The sequence below is a fragment of the Rhipicephalus sanguineus genome, unplaced genomic scaffold (assembly GCF_013339695.2).
Source record: "Rhipicephalus sanguineus isolate Rsan-2018 unplaced genomic scaffold, BIME_Rsan_1.4 Seq549, whole genome shotgun sequence".
NCBI classification, from domain to species: Eukaryota; Metazoa; Arthropoda; class Arachnida; order Ixodida; family Ixodidae; genus Rhipicephalus; species Rhipicephalus sanguineus.
The window spans coordinates 1-17,527 of NW_023615489.1; the positions used below are offsets into that span (position 1 = coordinate 1).

The 17,527-nt window shown below is 47.6% G+C and overlaps 1 protein-coding gene across 1 annotated transcript; it reads left to right on the plus strand.

Moving 5' to 3' along the window:
* Window positions 1–26: 26 nt before the first annotated feature.
* LOC125756723 (uncharacterized) lies at window positions 27–16,120 on the plus strand. The gene is made up of 9 exons (XM_049411634.1): window positions 27–206; window positions 6,310–6,480; window positions 7,808–7,900; window positions 7,947–8,035; window positions 9,804–9,966; window positions 10,727–10,852; window positions 12,439–12,577; window positions 14,182–14,271; window positions 15,825–16,120. The coding sequence occupies exons 1-9, from the start codon at window positions 27–29 to the stop codon at window positions 16,118–16,120; spliced, it is 1,347 nt and encodes a 448-aa protein (XP_049267591.1).
* Window positions 16,121–17,527: the final 1,407 nt, after the last annotated feature.

Below are 17,527 nucleotides of genomic sequence, written 5' to 3' on the forward strand. Positions count from 1 at the left end.
ATCAAAACGCAGCCAATGGCCGCCTGATGTGGATCCACCGCACCCTGGACCACTACGAGAGCAAGTCTGAGCAGTTCCTGGAGACCCGTTTCACCGCCACGCTTCAGGCGCTGTGTCGCCAGTTTCGCATGGAGATCGTGGTTCGCAAGAAGGTCCAGGACTACCGGCTCAAGTGCGATGGCCAGATCTTCGCGCTCAAGAAGAAAGCATAGAAGATCATCGTCTCCACGAGTGCTTCTCATTCATGGGCACTCTCCGTTCTAGCAAGGAGTGAAGGTCAATTCGTGCTGTCAGTTGACGCTAGGCATGGGACGCTAACCTGCTGCCACCTCTCTCTTGTTCAACGATGAAGCCTCGTCTGTATTCTGACGCCCTTCAAATTGAAATTACCGCGAACTTCTGCCGTAAACATTTGCGTAAACTTTTGTCGTAAACTTCAGCCGTAAACAGGCTCGTTTGCGGCCTGTTTTGGCTTAAACTAGATTGACGCATCGTATGACGCACTGTATGATTGGATAACAGTGGGCGGTACTAAATTGGTCGCTGAGGCATTGCCTGCTTCATACTATAGCCCAAAGCAGTCCATTTCGTGCTGGTTGTATAACGAAACTTGTGAAGATCGCGCCTGCAAAGTTGCGCGTAAATGCCTTTTCAAGGTTCCATTATCCTTGAAAGCTAAGATGTATACTTGGGTGTCACGATTTGTAAGTCGGCGTCGCAACCAACCGCTATCGCTACTCCGCCTTGGAAAGCGCTTCCGTTATTTCTGTTAGATTGTCAATTGCGTCGAACCTTTATTAATTGAAATAAATTTAACATTTGCCTATGTCCGCAACATTTCAGAACTTGCTAATGTGAACGGCCAAGAAGATGACGTTAAGGATTGTTCAGTTCTACAGCGCTCTCTTAAAAAAGCTAGTCATTCCGTGAACTAAGTGCACCATAAATTACCTTTAGCAAAATATAGAGGCACCCCGGTGGTTGTAGGTGAGTAGGTCCTTCCCAGGCGCGGCGTTGAAGCTGCAACTAAACAATGACTTTTATATTGCGTAAAAAATAACTTGCGGGGTCGGTTCATGGCTGCGATCACGATGATGGCGATGATGATGGGCCTGACAATGTTGGCACCTATTCCCAGTCGGGATGACTGATATGAATACGATTATAGCAAACTGAACTTATGCTAGAATAATTAGGATGAATTCAAATAAATACCTTTTTTCTTACTAATATATTATTTTTAAGCAACCATACTCATTAAAAAGCTTGGATGACGCTTGAGCTTCACCTTCAAGAGTAGAACGCCATCGCGTAATCGGGCCCCGTGCGCATCGCCTTCAACCGTGCTGCAAGGGAAGAAACGTTTGTGCGCGTAACATTGGCCGTTTCAAACTATCCTAGAATATCTACTGGATGTACGGTTGCTAAGTTCCCACTACGCCATGTCTCTTCCTTTTGCAAATTGGTGAACTAGCCACGACCTGTTCCTAAGGTGCCGCGCGAACCTGCGCAGCTGCGCACTCAGCCGAGAACAGGAGGTGGATGTTTCTCTAGTCGTGAGGATGATCGGTTTTGCACTTCGGCAATCTGAGTGGAGCTGGAGTTACTATATGTGGTTACTGTAAATGGCTGTTTATATGCAGGAAGCCGCTTAGCGGAGAAGTGTTCAGTAACTCTGGAAGGGGCCTCCCGTGTCTTCTTAAAGGGGGCATGACACGGTCACCCGAACAAGTTGTGGTTTTCAGCTAAAAATATAAGTAGAGGGTCTATTATGCGGATACGTATATGAAACGTGGAAGGTAAACGAATATTTAAGTGCAAAACAAGCCCTAGAAGTCGCCGGCTGTAAACCCCGCCCACCGCCGGCGATCGCGATTTTGCGATTCCGTGTGTGACGTCATGTGCTGCATGGAGCGGAGCCGTCGTCTTCTACGAAAGTTTTCAGCCCCTGCAAATCGTTCAATTTCAGTGCCAAGCTGAAGAAAAACTAAAACATCTCGATTTCATGCGCGGCTGACCACGGAATAATATCGTTCGCAGAAATGCAGACGATCTAACAGCAAGGAACTTGTTAAGCCTCGACTCGCGAGTACGCCAGTGTTGCCCGACTCTCAGGCCTCTCGCGTGTGTCTAAAAACATTGAATTATAAATTGAGTGCTCGATCGAATGCGCTAAAATTTAGCCGGCTTATTTGTGAAACGCACGAGGCTTAACCGACGTAACACAGATTATGATCTAAAATTGGTTGTCATGGCCCCTTCAGGTATTCTCGACTGCAAGTATATAGTCATAGACGGCGTAAGGGCAATCCGTCGAGATGAGGAGGCGTTGCGTGATGCAGGTCAGTTAAACGAAGCCATGAAAGTACGCTTAGCGCCACCGTGCACATAACAACGATAATTATACTCATGATGAATCTGAACAACGGCATAAAACAACCGTGGTAGAAAAGACTGAGAAACCCTAAAAGAGCTGGGGGCATTGTAATCCCGGTAACATAATACGAAACAGGCCTCTCATACATCATACAAATATATACCTAGCAAAAAAGCTGCTTTGCATAAAGAGTAGTAATACTTTAATTTAACGATCGGAATAATAATTTAATAATAGATATTTATATATAAAAAGAACTCGAAGATTGAGGCATCAGGGCAAATAGGAGATTATTCAGTAATGTTTTTTTTTTACATTTGAGTATTAAACTGACAGTTTAATGCTGGAAAGATAAGTCGTGGTAATAAAGCAAAGGTTATTACGATATCGAGATATTAAAGGGGGGAACTTGTTTTGTTTCGCGTAAGTAAACGAAGCCCTGCAAAGAAGACGAAGCGGCGGTCCCCGATTTACTAATGCTGCTAAATGGTGTCGGCTTTATGTAATTCTTTGTTCATCGCTTGCAGTACAAACTTGTATATTATTTGACTGTAGCAGCCTGGGAAATTTAGCCCTTTAGAATTTACTGGAAAAATCCACCCACTTATTGGGTGGATTTTTCCCGTAATGGGCATGGGTCACCCTTACTGAGGAGGAGAAGGAGCTCGTGGCCGTCCTTTGTTGGTCGTTGGGGGCCGCGCGTCTGCGGTAAGTGAGCGTCTCAATCGTCAGTATGTATTGAACTCGTTATCAATTCCGTTGTGTAAGCCTCGTCAATTGATGCTCTAAGCGGCAGCATTCATCCCTGATCGCGCAGACGCCGAGCCAGATAATTAAATTAACCGTCATCTCAATAACCGCTCTCACTACGAATCGCAGTCGTTCATTCCAGATCTGTAGGATTTCTAAACCAAGAATACCGCTACCGTTGTGACAGTACAGGCCGCATCTTTACGTGAAACAGCAAATACACGGAGCATATGCACTGCGCATTTGAAGCGTCACGTCGCGTCGACCTACGTTGAGACCACGAAGTGACGTCAACGAGCAATCCTTTCAAAGCTAATACGCCAAGGTTGACAAGGCATGCCTTTGGCAAAGAACGGGTCCAGCTATCGAAAGGCCAGCCAGCTTGTCTGAAGCATGTGCTTCGTTTCAGCAACGAAATTCCTTTTGATAGGCCGAGACCACTGGCTAGCCTTTGACTTACTGTATCCTGTCTGTTTCCTAGGTTTTGACCTACATTCTTTGTGTGCTAATTGGCTATGTCTCAAGTCGGTAATACATACCAACTGGTACAACTCTCATCTCGAATATTACAAAATCACTTCGCATTATTTTGCTATGCAGCTGGGCAGCTGTCGGTGGCTTCAAGCGGGCGCGGCTGGCCGGGGACCATGTGTTCCAGCTATAGATGAGCAGCTCCGGTTCCGGGCAGCAGGAGCACAGCGACGGTTTCCAGCCCCACAGCGACGAGGAGCCACTGGTGGTCCCGCTCTTTTAGACCATTGTGTTTTCTGTTACTCTCAGATAAAGTTCAGAACTTTCATTGCATGTTGTGAAAGGGTGAGGAGGGATGCAGCTATATTTTTGCCAGGGGCTGCTGGTCAGGTGGAATAATAGACCACGAAGGCTTCGGCCTGTCCTTGCAGCATCCTTGCCGCGGGAGAGTCTATTTTCGTCTCAACAGCGCGGGGTCACGTGGTCTGAGCAGAAACGCCCCGCTTGACGTCATACCATGCCACGGGTATGATACTACGCCACGGGCAGCTCTGCACCGCCACGGGCACAGCTGCCTTTCCGTAGAGCGCATCTCTCGCTTCAAATGCCCACCGATTGGCATATAAGCCCTAATCTGAAATACCGCCATCGGAATAATTTTGTGTACGTTTATTTACTTATTTGCGCATAATGACGTCCGTGTGTAGGAGGCCCGATAGATAACGGTCGAATAGGGACTACTTAACCAAGAAATGTTTTGCATCTAAAGAAGCTGCGACTACTACTACTCTTGCTGCCATCTGTGTGTAATATGTCAAGGTTCCTTCAGTTGTATACACCACAAAGTCACTGATAGCAAGTTTAGCCGAAGCGAAAATCTGTTGCAGTTGGCTTTAGAAATCTGGACTGTTGCCTGCGTAACAAAATGACCAGATTTACAGAAACATTCCCCATCTATATTTTCTGCTTGAACATTCTATGCGATGTTTCTTTAAACTATACAGGCACCAGCAAGAGTCTGCAGTGTATCCAAGTCCGTACGCTCAGCCGCATCACCCAAGGTAACTGCTTCGTTCACGCCCGCGCTACACAGTTCAGCCGGCGTTGACGCGATGGGCGCCACTTGTTACGTTTATGCAAACGCACATTTTAACGTTTTTGTGTCGCTCACTTTGCCCGGTGTCGGTTGCGTACGTCAATGACAAGTAGCTAATCACGACGCCAGTCAAAGATATACGAACAAAAGTAGATCAGGGTTTTTGACGCGTCTTTTACAGCCCTTCATTTTCAAAAGACTCCTAACTACGCAGAGGTCGAAATTTAGTTGTGGCGTTGCAGTTGCGCAAGCCTTCAACAAACACGTAGCAGCGAGAATTTTTCAAAACGGTGCCGCAATAGCGGTGTTAAACGCGTTTGATCATCGAAAAGCTGCCTGACTCTCTTCGCTTTCCTTCGCCGGCTCGTCTCTCCTCTTGGCCTAGTGTTTCTCCTCGAGTGCGCGTACCCTCGAGCGGACAAGCAGGTTCTTTTTGTAGATGACGTGGGGAGACGAGAATGGTGATGCCACGGCAACGCTGGGATACCGAAAGGCCCGGAGAGGACAACGGATTGTTTCTTGGAATTCGTGGCGCGCCCGCTGCTCGTAGCGCTGCCGCGTTTGGCATTCATGATCGCGACGACATTGTTAACTCGAAGTGCGTTTGTTTTAAATGTTAAAAAAAAATATCGGAGGTGGTTTAGGGGCCCTATAAGACGAAAGCCTTCAGTGTCTCGTTGAGCAATACATGGCTGACGAATGAAGTGGTACCCAATCCCACCCAACTACTCAATCCCAATCCCAATATGTCGCCAATGGCGTCATGTTGTGACGCCACGGATCGCAGAAATTTGTGACTTCATTATTACGTCATCACTACGTCATATCACGACGTCATAATGACGTCCACACATCACAAAAATTTATTTATTACGTTATCGCTGCGCCATATTGCGACGTATAACATGACGTCACGTTATGACGTATGACATGGCATCGTCGCTTGGTCAAGCGAGGGCCGATCTCGTAGGTAGTGCAACGCCACGTGAAGTGCAGAAAGTGTCAGAGGGTGGGCAACAATGCAGTCGGCCAAAACCGTCAAGGCAATTCAATGCGTGTCGCTCGCACTGTCGGTCGGTATTTCTTGCAAGAAATCTGGTCCCCGATCGTTTAACTTGATGCATTCCCAAGTGCGCAGCTGGCTTTTGCCTTTGTTACAAACATCATCATCATCATCATCAGCCTGACTACATCCACTGCAGGGCAAATGGCTCTCCCATGTTCATCCGATCAACCCGGCCCTGTGCTGGCTGCGGCCACGCTATACCTGTAAATTCTTATATCTGCCCACCTAACTTCTGTCTCACCCTCGCGTGATTGCCTTCTCTTTGAATCCAGTTTGTTACTCCAGTGTTAGACATAGGTCGGCAAACTCACTCATGAGTCGACTCATTCAGACTCACGGCTCGATCTGAGTCTGAGTGAGTCCGGGTGAATGATATTTTGGTGAACTTGACTTCGAGTGAGCCCGATTCCGAAACATTTTGCTGAGCCTGAGTCCGAGTGAGCCCTAAGCTCAAAATACACTTCTTGAGGGAGTCTCAGTGAGCTCCACATTTTTTTACTGACCTATGGTTACAGAGTGTGCCATGCTGCCGTACTTTACTCTTTGCAGACACCTTACGAGGATTTTGAGGCGTCTCCTTCGTCGCTCTCCATCATCCCATCTCTATGCGGTACGCACCCCTTTCCGTCGCCTACTCCGCTCCCGTCGCCACCGCCCATACAACTGCCTGACCACTGGATCGCCGAGCGCGTCGACGTACCGGAACAGGGACCGTACAGCGTAAGCGTTATTTCACACTCAGATAATACTTTAAGCGTACCCTTCGCTTGCGATCTGTGGACGGAGAGTGGAGTTTTTGGCTAACCGTATTTACAAGCATACTACCAGTGCTCCTACTCTAATATTGGCTAGTGTTGGTTGAATCTATCTATCTATCTATCTATCTATCTATCTATCTATCTATCTATCTATCTATCTATCTATCTCTATCTATACTATCTATCTATCTATCATCTATCTATCATCTATCTATATCTATCTGTCTATCTGTCTATCTATCTATCTATCTATATATCTATCTATCTATTATCTATCTATCTATCTATCTATCTATCTCTGTCTGTCTGTCTGTCTGTCTGTCTGTCTGTCTGTCTGTCTGTCTGTCTGTCTGTCTGTCTGTCTGTCTGTCTGTCGTCGTACACCTAGTGTTGCTTGGTTATGCGAATATGAGGATTCATAAACTTATACCCTGAACCTGAAACACCACTTGTTAGTGTTTAGTCCCGTCGCAGTTATGTACTTTGGTACCCCCGTCTGCATGTTTTCTGTGCTGTAATGAAGTATGTCTTCTCCCGCCCTTTCCAGAGTTTAAGCCCAAGCGACACGAGACATAATGTGCTAAGAGGAAGTACTGCTGCTTTCGTTTACATGCCGTGAAAATTGTAGAACTCGTGGGAAAGACATAGACGACAATCATGACCGTAGAGCTACTCAGTTTCGCTGTATTTTATTCCGACTAGCCCGAATTCCTGAACATCAGAAGCGTCGAGAAGCGGGCTCTTTGGTATGCGTTCGTTTTAACAGCGCTAAAAAAGGACAGAACAAAGGGGAAAGAGCTACAGGAGGAGTGTTCTTAGGTGGGCTAGTTTGTTCGTGAACATTATGGCAGAGCAGCGAAAAACACGGGGCAAGTGTCCTGCGTGTTCAACTATGTTATGTTTTTGCTTTTCTGCATAGTCTTCAGGACAAGCACTGATCCTGCAGGACAAGCGCTTTTCTATCAGCACATGCGCTATCTCACTTGTCTGCGGGATAGCGCTTCTTTTCTCGCTATCTCGCTTGTAACGCTTGTCTACAGGACAAGTGCTATCAGCGCTTGTCCTAAAGATTATGCAGAACAGCGCAAAAAATGGGACAGTGAAACATGCAGGACACATGCCCCGTGCTTTTTGCTGCTCTGCCATAATGTTCACGAACAAACTAGCCCACATAAGAACACGCCTCCTGTAGTTGCTTCCCCTTTGTCCCGTCCTTTTTTGTTGTTTTGTTTTGTTTTGCCCTGTTAAGCTGACTTGAACATCTGACTGTCTTTCTTCTGGCTACCCAGCTTGTGCCAAAGGACAGCGGTGAAGACCACCGGTCGAACCCGCAGAACAGCAACGGCGCGTCGTTGCCCCTGGTGCCCAAGTCTAGCGACGAGGTCCTCACAACCACAGCGACGAGCAGCTCCATGTGCCCCAATTCAGGACGAGCACCATTTGAGCATCGTGAGCCCCGGCTACAAGTCCAACGACCGCGCGGACCTTGTCAGTTGCCCGACACCAGGCGAACGAAGGTGCGCTACTGATCGCTAGCGTAGAAGCTTTCGACTTCCCATCTCTCTCCTCTCTTCACTCTATGTTGTCGTTGTTATCTACCATTGAGGAGTCGTTCACTGGCGCAGGAACTAGGTTCTACACGATACCTAATGAGTGACATGGAGTGCTATTCACTCCAAAATTTCGAAAAATTTGGTCACAAGATAGCCATGTACGACGTGTTTAGATTAAATTCGCTGGCGTTTGGATTACTAGGCTTGCGTTTGGATTAATTTCAGTGAGGCCCGTATTAGCTTCAGTGGCACTTGAAATTACTGGTACTTGGATTATTTGTGTAGCGGTGGCATTAAATTGACTGGCGCTTGCATTAAAAGCAAGAAAACCTATAGAAGGGTTGACTTCTGGCTTTCTTGGTAATACATATACCTGGAGTTTAGCGCAGAGGCCCGCGAAGGCGGGGACTGGACAAGATAGTGCCTGTGTGTTGTCCTTCTTCTCGTCTTGTTCCGATTTTTATAAGTCTTTGCGCTAAACGCTAACGTCAGGGACTAGAAGACTCGAGGAAAGATAGTGTCCTCGTCGAAATTCATGTTCGCCAGTCGAATAAACGGATCTGGCACAAATGTTAAATGCGTAAAGGGCAAACGCTAGGGTTCGCACATTACATACTTAACGTGTGACTGCTTCATTGAGCTAGGGAACATTAATTTCAACAGAAGCCAAGTACAACAGCTTATATCTTTAAACTAGGGTCTGTGTCCGAGCCCGTTATATATGTGGGTGTGTGAAGTTATGTCAGGAGCACAAAATGGCCTGTAGCTTGTTCCTTCCTGCGAAAGGAACAAAAGACAGACAGGACGCTTGTGTGAACTCTTTTGCTGTTCGGATTTTTTTGTGCTCTTACATTCCTAATTCGCCGTCCTCGTGTCTCGAGAGTTTGTCATGCCTTGGTGATTTCGACGCCTCCATTTTACATTAGAGCTTCACATGAAAACAGCACCAAAGTGTCACCGTACATGATACCTTATAGACATACGATTTAGTGAGTTGCAGAGTATATGCTCGTTAGGTATTAACGCTTCATATCCGAATGGACATATTAAGGGTAATTGTTGCTCAAAAACGACTTCGTTCTTACCTCTCGTATCAACTACTGGTTCCGTATTCTGACTCGATCGCTTTTTGCGAAATTGTCGCTTTCCGTGGCGTGTAACCACGTGTGGCCAATGACGGAAGCGGCCACTCGCCCGCCTGTCTTCAACCAACCAATCAGCGCGCACAATAGCGGTGTCTCCAAAGGTAATCGCCTCAGAATACGGCCCCCTGAACATGCAATGGCGATGAAAAGAAACATCACCAGAAGAAAGCGCGGCTCTCGGCACAGTGCCACACCTACATGCCCTTGGCTGTCGCTTGGCGAATCTGTGCTTTCAGCAGACGTCACTGTAGCACTAGAATCTTGCTCCGGCTGGTGCAATCAGACCGCGTGTGCTCATCATCTGCGAGTCATGCCTGACAAGTTTAGAACACACGCCGTGCGACAGCGCCAACCAGGGCAATATTCCAGCGCTAGGGTGACGCCGGCTGAAAGCACAGGTTCGCCAAGCGACAGCCAAGGCATGCTGGTGTTGCGCTGTGCCGAAAGCTACGCTGTCCGCTGTTCGCGTTTATTTTGCATCACCACAGTACGTCTCTTCGTTCGTCCAGTATTAGGGTTTCGCGTATGGTGACTATTTAAGGGCACGTCTAATCTTTTTCGTAATGTTCACGCGTGCCCCGTTGCAGTCGTACATTCGTCGGCAGCCCCACTCGCAGCTGCGACGAAATGGCGAAGAAGCCCTCGACGAGCTCCATAGACCGGTCTGACCTCGTCGACTTCGTTGTCGACAACAGGTCCGCCGAGGAGACGAGGGCCATCTACAACAGCTGGGCGCCCAACTACGAAGAGGTGGTGATGATTACAGCTTTTAAAGGGACACTAAAGAGAAAAGCAATTTTTCTCGTATCAGTGAACTACTTTTTCACAATTTCAATATGACCACGCTTCCCATGAAGAGATGCTTGGTAAGCTAGAAAACGCGCGAGAAGAAAATGCGGGCGGCGACGCCACCTTGTAGTTCCCGCACCAATCACCGTGACGTCATAGATTTTGAAGGCATCTACTCGGGCCTATGTAGTTCCAAATCAGCAAGAATGGAGCACGTTGTCCCCTGTGAGGGCCAAAGGCTTAACGTGCCAAGCTTCGGAAAATTTCGTTGAGTAAATGTCGCCAAAATACGACAAATACGCTTTGAAATCCGTGGCGCCATGCACAGAAACTACGCCGCGGAATTTAAAAATGGAACCTTTGACCTTAATTTTCTCCTCTATTAACAAATTTGTGACGTTGAAATTAACGGCATTAGAGTTCCCGACGTACGCTGTATCAATCTAAACCGATTCATTGATTCACTTTAGTGTGCCTTTGTATGTCACATGAGTCGAGATATCTTGCGAGATCTTGCGACACTTGACGATACTTCGCTAGACCTGCTGAGGCAGTGTGAGTCATGGCGATACGGCCACGTATGGCCAATGTCGGCTAGTTTTGGCCACTCTCTGTTATAGCAGCAACACTGTCTTCATTCCATATCGGTCCTGATTGTTTCACATATACGTAAACAGCTACCTTACTTGGCTCTGATTTTCGTTTCTTTCATTTGACCCAGGACATGGCACTGCAGAAGTACAAGGCCCCGAGTATCATGGCCCAGTTCATCAACCAGGAACTACATATCAAGAAGGACGCCGTCATTCTGGACGTCGGATGCGGAACGGGACTGCTCGGGGTGCAGGTATGCATGTTAAAGCGTTTTTTTTAAATATATAGGGTGAGTTCTCCCGTGTCCGCGCTATTCCCACAAATGCATTGGCGTTTGCATGATTCCTGGCCACCGGACTCTCGTAGGGACGTCCCGCTACTCTTCGTGAAACCGCGATGCCTTGAGGAGACGTATTCGTGCACAATGTGTTTTCTTGTCGAAAAAAAAAAAGAACGTTTTAAAGCGAATTATCCTCGTTACACTTGGTTACTGTAATATTAGATGTTTCTATCTGTTTCTTTGACCTCTGTGACACTTGGTGGCGCAACCACCACGGTTTCTCTAGAGTTACACCGTAAGCAAGTTAATGTAGTCTCTAGAGTTCCGTTATGGTTAAAGCGCGAAGAACACAGACGAAGAAACAGCGCTGCTTTAACCGTAATGGAACCGTACTATGTCTTGACCAGTTGTAGACTTCTGCAGCTCTAGAGTTACCGCACTTGCCCTTTTGTCCTGTTCTGTTGGGTTTGGAGCCTGGTACGAAGCATGCATGCGCGCGCTAAGGCCGTTGCTACCTTGAAGAAGACACGTCCGCTTGTCCGCTAGTCGAAACGTTGGCTTCAGCGACACCTCGTGTTCCAAGAATTTTTTCATGGTTGTAAGCATACACAGTAACTCTAGGTTGCTTACGCTTCCGCCTCCGGTGACTCTGTAACCAGCGAACGCTGGGAAGTTTACGGAGAAACTTCAGCTCTCTGTGCAGTCAAAACACCGAAACAAGGATTCATATTGTACATATTCTGACATTAGTATATGAAAACTGACACTCCCTGCACTACAAAGGGTAGAAAACACCAAATAACTAGAATTCGAATTTTAGACGTCGCAGTGGCCCAATGGCTATGGTGTTCGGCTGCTGATCCGAAAGACGCGGGTTCCGATCCCGGCCGCGGCGGTGTACAGCGCGATGCCCACGTGTACTGTGCGATGTAAGTGCACGATAAAGGAGGCCAGGTGGTCAAAATTGACCGGAGCCATCCATTACACTGCTTCTCGCACATCCTGAGTCGCTCTGGAACGGTAAAACCCACGAAGAAACTTATAATTTGCACGGAAGGAATACTGTGGTAATGATACGTGTTAAAGCCTTGTACTCCATCTTTGACAAATATCGAAATATGGTCACATCGCCTAATACTTTCTGGGGTGTTACGTGTCAAAACCGCGATAAGGTTATGAGGCATGATGTAATGGAGGGCTCCAGAAATTTTGACAACCTAAATCTAAGTTTAGGGGTCGCTAGCATTTTGGTCTCCATCGAAAATGAGACCGCCGAGCAAGGGATCGAACCCGCGAACGGCAGATCAGCAGCCGAGCACCGTAATGTCCATACCACGGCGGTAGCTAGACCAACACCTTACATAGGCCGCACCACATCCTGTCGCAATCTACGGTAATCAGTGCCATCAACTTGTAAACATGTTAGCAACTGGCAAGTGAGTGTTTGCGCCTTCATAGAAATTACCTCGTTTGAACTCAGTGACCAAACGCTTACAAATGCTTTCGACCTCACCCTTTATCTCGGAGGTCACGTTTTCGCATTCTGTTTGCTCCTGCAGCTGAAGAACCTCGGGTACAACTACATCGATGCGTTGGACTACAGCGAGGAGATGATGAGCGAGGCGAAGAAGAAGAACATCTACAAGAGCCACTTCCTCGAGAAGGTCTTCAAGAACAACAAGCTCACTCTCAAGGACGGTGAGTATTACAAGAGACCCAGCATTGTTAAAAAAAAGCTAGTGTATAAGCTGATGTATACAGCAGCGAAGGGTACACCGTTGCGGAGTCACCTGCGCAAGCCTTAAAGGGTCCTTAAGCCACCCAGAGGTCGAAATTTAGTTCTGGGGTTGTAGTTGTGCACGTGTCTTCAACAAACACACAGCCTCGGGAATTTTTCGAGGCGGCGCCTAAAAGCGGAGTTACACGCGTTTGGTGATCCAAAAGCGGCCCTCTCTCGCTTCGCTCTTTCCTTCGCTAAGTTCCGTCCATCGGCTCGTCTCTCCAGCGGCGAGCGCGCGTACCTGCGAACCGACAAACAGTTTCTTTTGTGGATGACACGACCTGACGCGACTGTTGACGTCACGACGTACGCTGAAGATTACCGAAAGGTCCGGAGAGGGGGTGGGATTGTTTCTCGGAATTAGCGGCGCGCCCGCGGCTCGCAGCGCTGCCGCGTTTGGCGTAGTCCATCGTTGGCGCATTCTGAACTCGATGCGCACGTTTAGTTGAAATATTAAAAAAAATCGGAGCTGGTTTAGGGGCCCTTAGATTACTGCTAGTAGCAGTCCAGCTGAGATTGACAGCGTGGACTGATTAGTCCTATAATACATGGACTGAGAAGAAAAGAAGATGGCTTTCGCATTCGAGTCGGCTTCGCGAATGCATAAGGGTCCTTGTGAATTTTTGTTTTAAGCATGTATACGCCGTTCGAATATGGATGCCACATATTCTGCGAAGATGCTATGTATTTGAAAAAGCAAGAGTTGCACAGAATAGGTTTGATGGCCGTCACTGAGTTCAAAAGGATGGGTCCACAGAGAAGGTCCGGATGTCCGGACTCGCCCCCCTCCCCCCTTAATTCTTTAGTGTATGCCCCAAAGAGAAGGGCATATCGAGTCCTCCCATAAGCTGACCTTGCACTTTCCATAAGCGGAACTCTCGTTCAGGAAAATTCTGTTTCCAACGATGGGGAATTCGTCAGAATTTCTTACAAGGCCATTTCATCGGAGCGTGTACCCTTTATAGCTTACTTAAGTCCTTTAGACAAAAGGAAATTTCGTAAATTAAGGCTGACAATAGGAAAGTGATGTAATTTAACCAATGTCGGCATCAGAGGTCTTTACGGACAACGCAGCGGTTTGAGCCCGACGCGATTACGGGTCCTACACGGAGTGCTAAAATGTTAATGTTACCACAAATTGTGGCGCCCAAAAGTGTAGTATCAACACCGTCCGAGAAGTCCAGCAGCAATGATATAAACCTCGCTATCGCTGTAAAGGCTTCGGCCCTCGTGCGCAGCTGCCAATTTGTGAAAGACACACCATTTAAAGTAAATTTGTCGTGGTAAGACGTTGTTTGTGACTCTTGGGGTATGTGCCGTAAACGTGGAGCGATTTGGTAACAACTTTATTGATAGTCCTGCAGAGCTTCTGCCGACCGGGCCTTGGGTCTCCCACGTGGGGACGTTGAGACCTTGCCTCAACGCCGCTTCGCGGGCCTGCTGGACAGCCCATGTCGGGTGAAGCAGATTTTTAATTATCTCCGTATACTCCCATCTTCTATTTTTTTTTCGTGCTGTGCAGCTGAGTACGACGTGGTGGCACTGTGCGGTTGCCTCATGCCTGGTCACATCATGCCCGATGCTCTTCCTGAGGTGGCCAGGCTCGTCAAGCGTGAGTCTCGATTGATTGATTGATTGATTGATTGATTGATTGATTGATTGATTGATTGTTTTGATTGATTGATTGATCATTTGAATCTAAGGAGTGTATCAAATCATGAATGTCTCTTCCTTTCGGTACATGTTCAACTGCAGGCAGAATGTAAATCCAAAAGGTCTTGTACACTAGCATTACATGCGTATGAAATTAAGCTTGTCGGTTCGTGATCGTAGCGAAAAAAAAACAGCGCGATAAAAACACGACAAGAAAGACCAAACTGGACCAGCGCTGACTGCCAGCAAGTGCGTTTATTTTGCTTCACAAGTATATAAGCATTCTGGACAGAGAAAGACAGGGGAAGAAGAACCTGTTTCTAGTCCTTCTTGGTCATCTTGTCGTGCTTTTATCGCGCTGCTTTTTCACTATGGTCATTATATGTCTGGCGGACCGTCGGTCCCTCCTTCCATGTCTGTGTACACATGCCTGTCTCCTTAAGCACATCTATCTGTTCTGTCTGTCCCTCTTGTCTACTTGTCTTGTCGTGTCGGCATAGGCGTGCGCAGGGTCCTCCATTAGGGGGGAGGGGGTGGCAGGGTTTACCGCAGCACCCCCTCCCCCTCCCTCTCTGTGAAATCTGAAAGAAAACAAGCTTCGCGGCGGAGGCAAGTGAAGCTTCTTTCTCACAACGTGCTTCTCACAACGGCCTGCCTTTTGTCCTCGGCTCTCCAGGGGTAAAGGCGAGAGGTAAACAGATATTGAAATGCAACAACATTAGGGTGGTCGGCCGCCATTATCGTCCAAAACTTGCATGGCCATAACCCTGCACTTTAAACACGGCGGGACAGGTCCGATGGAGTAAAGGTATGGAGACTTCCCGCCCCTTATATGATTAGGAGGGGGGGAGGGCAGGTGCCTCTCCCTGCCCCCTCCCGCCATCCCACTTTGCGCGCGCCTATGCGTGTCGGTATGTCATTCTTGTTGTGTATTTGTCTTAAATTGCCTGTCTATCATCTATGTCTTTCTTACTAGGTGCCTTGCGTGTCTGGCTTCTCCTCTATCTCTATCTATCTATCTATCTATCTATCTATCTATCTATCTATCTATCTATCTATCTATCTATCTATCTATCTATCTATCTATCTATCTATCTACTATCTATCTATCTATCTATCTATCTATCTATCTATCTATCTATCTATCTATCTGTCTGTCTGTCTGTCTGTCTGTCTGTCTGTCTGTCTGTCTGTCTGTCTGTCTGTCTGTCTGTCTGTCTGTCTGTCTGTCTGTCTGTCTGTCTGTCTGTCTGTCTGTCTGTCTGTTCTAAGGTAATTCGATCTATTTCACATAATATATGCAATATGCATCATCATACAACTGGCTGTTGAAAGCAGCAGCGGCTCTTCTATAGACCTTTTCACGAACGGCTCCCTGGGCGCTGCCATAGTCATCTCTGGGCTGCGCTAAATAGGCGTGACCCCCCAAAAATACACTCCTGAGGCTGTGGTTTTTTTTCTCCTGTGAAAAGGTCTATTGACCAGTATCACGTTACGTTGGTCGTTACGCAGCCAACGGTCGCCTGATGTGGATCCACCGCACGCTGGACCACTACGAGGTAAGTCCGAGCAGTTCCTGGAGACCCGTTTCACCGCCACGCTTCAGGCGCTGTGTCGCCAGTTTCGCATGGAGATCGTCGTCCGCAAGAAGGTCCAGGAGTACCGGCTCAAGTGTGACGGCCAGATCTTCGCGCTCAAGAAGAAAGCGTAAAGAAGAGGCATCGTCTCCACGAGTGCATCTCTCCCATGGATGCTATCCGTGCAAGCAGCAAGGAGTAAAAGTGCTCCGTTCGCGCGCTCTTGGATGACGCTTGACATGTGGCGAAATCCATTTCCTCCCTCCTGTTTGACCGATGAGCCGCTTCTCCTTTCTTTTGACGCCCTTGACAATTGAAACTGCCCAAAATGTCAGACGTATTCATTTTGTGAGACGGCAAGTAAAATATATGCTTTGGGTATGTACACGTGTTACTAGTGCTCGCAGCGTCACACACTTGAGCAAAAGTATCCTGGTCCCTTATGCATTCGTCTAAGACGACTCGAATGCGGCAGCCATCTTCTTCTTTGTCTTTTCTGTTTTTCTGTATTCGCAGTAGATTGTATTATGCCCCCCAAAGCTTTGTGCAGCTAACGTGGTTTTGCACTGCCTGCGGAATCGGAGGCGTTGCAAGCTTTCTGCCACTCAGGTGGTTGTGCAGTGCCTCCGGGATTGGCCAACCTGTGACCAAGCAACGATGTCGTGTGATGACGTGGTCATGTTACGTCACTTTATAGACGTTACAGTGACTGCATGATGTCACAGCGATGTTACAAATTTTGGTGATATGTGACATCACGATGTTGTCATGTGGATCATCACACGATGCTTTTTTTCATCGCTTCATGTTGACGCCGCCCACGGTCACTTATCGCATTTGATGAGGCAGCCAAGGCTTTCGCCTTAATATCACAGAAAGCGAATAACATTACTTGGCAGGGACCAGCAGTCCGAGTCCTTGGAGAAAAGGCAGGCTTTCAGGATTCTCAGACTCGGAGGTGACTCGAGGTTAGTGAAGATCGTGCGACACGGGCCTGTTTATAAGGGTAGTAGTCCTTTCTTTACATAATGCGCTTAACGACTGTTGGGCACTATGTAAATTTTTAAGGCAAGGGAGCCATCGTTCTGCGCGGTGGTCGTGCGGTTGAACCGATTTTGTAAGATGTCATTATTTGGAAGAGATTGCAAGGTGTTTTTTTTTTTTCAGTGTCTCGAGAGATTTTCTTATTTTTTTACCTTCAGTTTCTTTGACGAAGTCGTCGAAATAAACTAATTCTGAGAATGCCCGGGAAAATTTCTTGGGGCCATGGCATTCATAATGGGATGGATTACCAATCAAGCTGTATTCGAGTTTCTGATATAGACGCCCGTCCAATCGTTCCTCCCTTGTAAGTGACTGCTCGTGGTGACATTCTTCTCAGGCTTTTTAATTCGACGCATTCTCCACTTTTGCACGGTCCCGCTTTCGCTGTAGTATTCGCGTTGCTGCTGTCAACGCCTCTGCGCTTTTTTAGTTTTTTCTCCAGCGTGGGCGTGCTGCGCCGTCTCGGCGTCTCTCCTTCCGCGGTTTCTCGCAGTGGTCTACGTCGTAGCGCAACGACGCCATCACACTACCACGAGGCAAGCGCCGCCGTCTTACCACGAGGCAAGCGGCGCGCAGTCTCCATTTTCTTGTCCA

Coding starts and splice junctions, on each gene's coding strand:
- LOC125756723 (XM_049411634.1), top strand. CDS start 27: ATGTGGATCCACCGCACCCTGGACCACTACGAGAGCAAGTCTGAGCAG. Junction 8,036..9,803: donor CCGACACCAGGCGAACGAAG/GTGCGCTACTGA, acceptor GCCCCGTTGCAG/TCGTACATTCGTCGGCAGCC. Junction 12,578..14,181: donor CAAGCTCACTCTCAAGGACG/GTGAGTATTACA, acceptor CGTGCTGTGCAG/CTGAGTACGACGTGGTGGCA.